The sequence below is a fragment of the Paramisgurnus dabryanus genome, chromosome 10, assembly GCF_030506205.2.
Source record: "Paramisgurnus dabryanus chromosome 10, PD_genome_1.1, whole genome shotgun sequence".
In the NCBI taxonomy this organism is placed as follows: domain Eukaryota; kingdom Metazoa; phylum Chordata; class Actinopteri; order Cypriniformes; family Cobitidae; genus Paramisgurnus; species Paramisgurnus dabryanus.
This window is the reverse complement of record NC_133346.1, coordinates 1,160,751-1,167,035: the sequence shown is the minus strand read 5'-3', so window position 1 is coordinate 1,167,035 and position 6,285 is coordinate 1,160,751. Positions and strand designations below refer to the sequence as shown.

Below are 6,285 nucleotides of genomic sequence, written 5' to 3'. Positions count from 1 at the left end.
TTATCCATTTTCTTTTATGCCTTTCAAATAATTGTATCTCGGCCAAATATTGTCCTATCCTAACAACCCATACATAAAAGGAAAGCTTTATAAGATGATGTATAAATATCAATTTCAATGCATTGAACCCATTTGTGGTTCAGGGTCACAAATATGAAATACAGTATAGCACTGTTTTTATAATACAGAGCTGATAGTAAAGAAAAGCAATGTGTAGAGATGTGACTTTTTTAAACATCTTAACCAAATGTTTCAGTTTTCATTTGTGTATATATTTACATTTCTAGTTACTAAAACTGGCAAACACCTGTTTGTCATTCAACCCTGTGACTTTGTGATGTCTTATTTTGCTTACTACTTCTTCTGGTCACTAAGCAACTGTTCATTTTCTAAATAGTAAAAGCTTTTTGAGCATCCCTGAGTTCAACTCTTGCATTAATACTGAACAGAATCACTTAATCTCAAACCGGTTTGAGACAGAACTGACTTCAATGGACTGGAGGCAGGGGTGTAGTTTCCAAGGGGATGGGGGGAGGTCATCAAAACTGGCACTTACATCCCCTCTCCCAATATTTTTAATGAAAACAAATGTACAGTTAACATTTCAACCTCCCACAATGTACAAATGTGTCTTTACAAATGGGACAATTTGTACCCAAAGATGAGCAAAACGTTCTTTAATTTAAAAAAAAAAATGTTTTTTAATTGTACAAATGTAGAAACTTTTCTGTTAGTTTTAAAGTTTGATTATAGTATTTCTAACTAGCTGCAGTGTATTAAAACAATAAAATGTCTCTATTTGCATAACTAAGCGTGTGTCGGGGCGCGTCTGTGTATTTGTGGGCGGGGTTTACAGGTGCTAATTGCGCGTCATGAGGGAGGTTTACGCGTGCGTCTGCTCGGCATCTGTAGATAAATAACAGACAGACAGAGAGGAGCTGGTTTAAATGGTTTGTCTGTTGTAGTTGTGTGATGGTTAAACTGGTATAGGCTCAGTATTTAGTGATTGGATTATTTGTCAGATGTTGGAAAGCGCAATGACAAATCCAGTGTTCAGGTAAGATGATGACTCTCATTCATTCATAATGTCTCATGTGTTTGTCTGAGGTTTAACTTAGTGTGTCTCTCTTTCTCTCTCTCAGGGTTTTTCTCTCTGCTGTGCTCGTGTATCAGGCTTTCTCCACTGAATCAGGTACTACAGATTCGGAATTAGTTACACTGTAAAATCCGTATTTATGTGCGCATGTTTCTAACACAAACTCGTGTTTATCTGCAGGTTGTGACGGATCTGAATGCGGTAAAAATGCGCTTTCGGAAAAGCCAAAGAACGCGGAGTTTCTAAAGAAGTTTAATGAAATGAACATGCACACGCAGACGCCGCAACGCGCGCATCGCAACGCGCAGGCCGCGTTACCTTTCCTTGGACTCACTGGAGGTGAACAAATGAACGCATACAAACTGTTAAAATAACCATCTTATACATCTATACAACACTCACCCAGGTTTTCTTTTGTAATGATTTCGGTGTTAAATTGCAAACCACTGTGAACAACACTTAACAGCATTTATTATTGATCATCAGATGTTTATCAAAGCACCAACAACATAGCCTAATTCACAGACTTATTCAAAGCCTATTTCTCAAAATAAATCTATATGTCATGAGTTTAATGGACAGGGTTCCCACTCAAATTCCCTGACTAAAAAGTTGAATTTCCATGACATATGGCCAGGGTACCATGAGCCTGGATAATGTAGTGTACACTGTGAGTTTATAAAAATGTAGCTTAAATGTGTGAACCGTGCCAATAAACAGCTGTTTAAATTGTAGTCAGTGAAGGCTTGAACCCGGAAATGGTTTTCCTTACGTCACAAAGTTAACAAGGGAATTACATTTTGATAAATGGAAACTAAAATTTAAAGCAACAAAAAATAAAATTTCCCTGACTTTCAATGTCTGGAAAAGACCATTTACCATTCCATGACCTGTGGGAACTGTAAATGGATTTCTCTGTTAAAGATGAGAATTCCTGTGCTGTCGGGCGTATCGGTCTGCACACTGTCAGTGTTGTGTTTAAAAGCAGATGTTACTCCAGCTCAGTCATAAATTCAGTGCATCCTATTGACCATCTCTGTTTTTACTCTTTCTGATTTCAGTTGCTAAACAAAGTCGTACCTGCTGTAAAAACGGAGGGACTTGTATTTTGGGAAGTTTCTGCGCCTGTCCGAAACACTTCACAGGCCGGAGCTGTGAATATGACGAGAGAGCCAGGTAACGCTGTGATTCATGAAGTCACGAGTGAGCTATTTAGGATTATATACACACTTGCATGCTTTAACATGATTGTGTTTGTTTGTTTGTTTGTTTTTTTAGGGACTGTGGGATTATTCCACACGGTGAGTGGGTACAGAAGGGATGTTCGTACTGCCGGTGTGGTTATGGACTTCTGCATTGTTTTCCTAATGTCTTCAACAATGACTGCGGTAAGTTCACAACCAATGCTTGTTTTGGTCAATTACAGTAAGGGAATCAATAAATACATTTGTTTTATATCGGTTTATTCATATGGGGTGCATGTTTCCCAGACAGGGTTTAGATTAAGACAGGACTAGGCCTTAGTTTGTTAAGACATTTAAGGATTTTACAAACATGCTTTACACACAATGTTGCCCATGTGCATCTTGAGACAAAACAATGGCAATGATATTTAGATTTATAAGTAAAGACAGATCAAACATGCATTTTAGTCTGGGTCTTCCTGTATTGATTTGTAAAAATATGCTGTAGTTTGCCAGTAACTTACTGTAGATTTAGTTATTTACTGGCAACAGTTTACTGTAAAAAATTGCTGTAATTATGCAGCTGGTTGCCAGTAACTTACTGTAGAAGATAAAGACTGAAAATGTTTCATGTTCATTTAATTTCCAGTTGCCAGTAAATAACATAAAAATAAAATCTATAGTAAGTTACTGTCAGCTATACCCAGTAATACTGTAATTTCTACAGACATTTTTTACAGCATTGTTTTGAAGTTAAATTACTGTTTACCATATTTCTGGTTCCCAGCATGCTTTGCATGATGGTTTTATTTGAGTTTTTTTACTGTAAAGCTATAGACTTGTTAATGTTTAATGTTCATTTAACTTTGAACACACTGTTGCCAGTAAATAACATCTACAGTAATTACTGACAAACCGCTTGCATAACTACAGCAATTTTACAGTGTGCCAGTAATACTGTAATTTTAAAATAATTTGAACAGTGTAACCAACACTGTCTACTCTGTAGAAATTACAGTATTTCTGGGTATTACTGGCAACTAGCTGCCAGTAATTTACTGTAGATTTTACATTTATGTTATTTACTGGCAACAGTTTCAAAGTTAAATGAACATGAAACATTTTCAGTCTTTATCTCCTACAGTAAGTTACTGGCAACCAGCTACATAGATACAGCTAATTTTTTTTACAGTGAACTTAGGTTTTTATATTGACTAGTGATGAGTTGTTTTACTTGTAAGCTAATTCGACTTAATTTTTACCTTAATTTAACTTAAAGTTACTCCAACCCCTCACAAGTTAAGAGAAAACACGTTGAAATTGCTTGTAAATCCAAGTTAATTTAAGGCAACCAGGAATTTGTTTTCCATTTTGTGTAATGGGATGTGTTAATAACATGATACCAGACACATCTTTAAACCTGGACTAACTGGTTTGGAGTTAAAGAAGTTCTCACCTCAGACATCATTTCCATAATGGGTCTGTGAAAGCCAAACCCCCACCAAACTAATCCCAAAAAGTGTTTTACTGTATGTTTGAAAAAGTGTGTGTTTATGTGTATATTAATGTTTTTCTTTTCTTTTCTAGATGACTCTGAGGAGGTTCGGTGGTATCGTTCAGATGGTCTCAGATTGTTGTCCTCTCTGTGTGTTGTGTGTTTGGCCTTGATTTTACCCTTTCTATTGTAAACGGTGAACTGTGTGAATCGTTTTCTTAACCAGCTTTTGTATGAACTGTGAAGACTTTTATTTGAAATGTTTTTGTGGTTGTTTGAGGCATTTATTGGTGGCACTGAAATGCATTTTGCTTCCAGTGGAAGTTTTACTATAGCTGTGTTTAAAAGCAACTGTTTAGTGAAGGAATATTGTGTATATAGGATTTATATAGAAAATATATTGTGTTTGTGTCAGTGCGGAGCCGGCCATAAAGATTTTTGTTATTTTCTATGTCTCTGTATACATTTATTTTACCATAAAGTGCAATTTCCACCTAGTTTATCATCGTTTATGTACTGACAGCAAGTGAGAGTTGTTTTTTATTTTGCTAACGTCCTAATTTGTTCTCTAAACTTTCGTTTGCTGTTCTTGTCAATGGAGAGAAAGTCTGATAACGCCCAGATATCTCTGATTGTTGACCTTTCGGCTATTTTCTCTTATCTTATATAAACAAGTAGTCGGCCAATCAATCTCACCGCAGCAGCGACTATCTTGACCTTCTAGAGTTGGGTGCAGATTTTGATGAATTTGAATGAATTTGTCTCATCCAATTAAAACTCACATCAATAACTACATTGACTGACTGTTTACTGACTTTCAATTAGGCGCTTTATCACGGGTGGTGGGAAAAATAAATTGGATGGCAGAATATGAATGGCTGGAAATGATTTTCTCAAAGATAAAGGTGCCAAATTGATTTTAAGTTTTAACTTCACAGATCATTTTGGGGAGATAAAGAAATCCCAATTCTTAAAGGCTTGAAAAGGATTGTTGCTTTAAAGCGTGAAAATGATAAGTGGGGAATATTATAAACTCCCTAATTTTCCGAGCGAGTTCATTTATCAAGTTGATTTCTAGTAATTGTAAAATCTCTGATATGATCTCATGTAGCTAAATGTGGAAAGGCATTAAAGTAGCAGACAGCAGAAGTCATTTTCATGCGATTACTCTTGAATTTCTCTTCCTGTTGGCTCTCAGAAACAGGCTGAACAAATACAAGCGCTTGCCACTCTTTTGACATTGAAATGATGCTCTTCTCTTTGGTATTAATGGGTGGGTGGGCGGGGTCTGGGTTCGAACCATCACCCTCCCCACCATTGTTAATTGTGATAATGGCTTTAAACTGAATGCACAATGTACTGTTACATGAAAAAGAGTCAGTCAAAGAGATGCTTATGTGCCCGTCTCATGTGTTAAATGACTAGGATATCACCCAGCCTGCTATTCAAGAATTAGAAACATTACATTAAGCTTCCCAACCACTTTGTTGAACCTGTTTTATTTGAACTGTTGTGTGTATTGCGTGTGTTAAGTAATGTTAATTTTTGTATGCAGAGGTGGACAGTACTTCAGGTATTTTAATAAAACATTTTCAAGCATCTGTACTTTATCAGAGTCTTTGTTTTGGGAAAAAGTTTGCTTCACTACATTATAAAGCATTGAATCATACTGTTTATTCCTTTATATTTCATGTTAACATTTATTTAATACCTAATTACATTAAAATTGTATGCTTTCGTACTTTAACTCAAGTAATACTGTAATTCAGTGACTTACTGTAGATTTAAATTAATACAAATTTAATTAATTATTTACTGGCAACAGTTTGTTCAAAGTTAAATGAACATTAAATATTCTTTACAGTATAAAACTATACAATAACCGCATCTTGCAAAGCATTCTGGGAACCAGAAATCCTTATCAACCATTTTTTTGGTTCCCTGAATGCTTTGCATGAGGCTGTTATTTTATAGTTTAATTCTGTAAAGATAAAGACTTGTTCATGTTTAATATTCATTTATCTTTGAACAAGCGTTGCCTGTAAATAACATCAATTTAAATATTGTATTTATGGGATGTAGTGGAGAAAAAAATATTATGCAAAGAAAAACACATAAAATTGAATCTTTTACATTAAATTTTATTTAATTTGGCAGTTTTCATTTAAATCAAAACCTTAAAGGGATAGTTCACCCAAAAATAAAAAAAAATCTCATCCTCATTTTGTTCTTAAAATATTTTATTTTGATGAACACAAAAGAAGATATTTTGATAAATGATTGGAAGCACACAGCTGATTGTAACCATTGACTTCCATAGTAGGAAAACAAATAAAATGGAAGTATTGTGATAAATGATGATGAAGATATTTTAATAAATGATGGTAAGTACACAGTAGATGGAACCCACTGACTTCCATATTGGGGAAACAAATATTATTTGTCATCATTTATCACAATACTTCCATACATTTTTTTGTGAACTATCACTTTATTTGTATATGTATATG

At 34.8% G+C, this 6,285-nt stretch overlaps 1 protein-coding gene across 1 annotated transcript; it reads left to right on the top strand.

The window, feature by feature from the left end:
• Positions 1-894: 894 nt before the first annotated feature.
• Positions 895-5,343, top strand: tdgf1 (teratocarcinoma-derived growth factor 1). Its single transcript, XM_065257808.2, has 6 exons — positions 895-1,057; positions 1,143-1,192; positions 1,277-1,435; positions 2,158-2,272; positions 2,375-2,484; positions 3,868-5,343. The coding sequence occupies exons 1-6, from the start codon at positions 1,023-1,025 to the stop codon at positions 3,966-3,968; spliced, it is 570 nt and encodes a 189-aa protein (XP_065113880.1). The 5' UTR covers positions 895-1,022; the 3' UTR covers positions 3,969-5,343.
• The last annotated feature ends 942 nt before the right edge of the window (positions 5,344-6,285 follow it).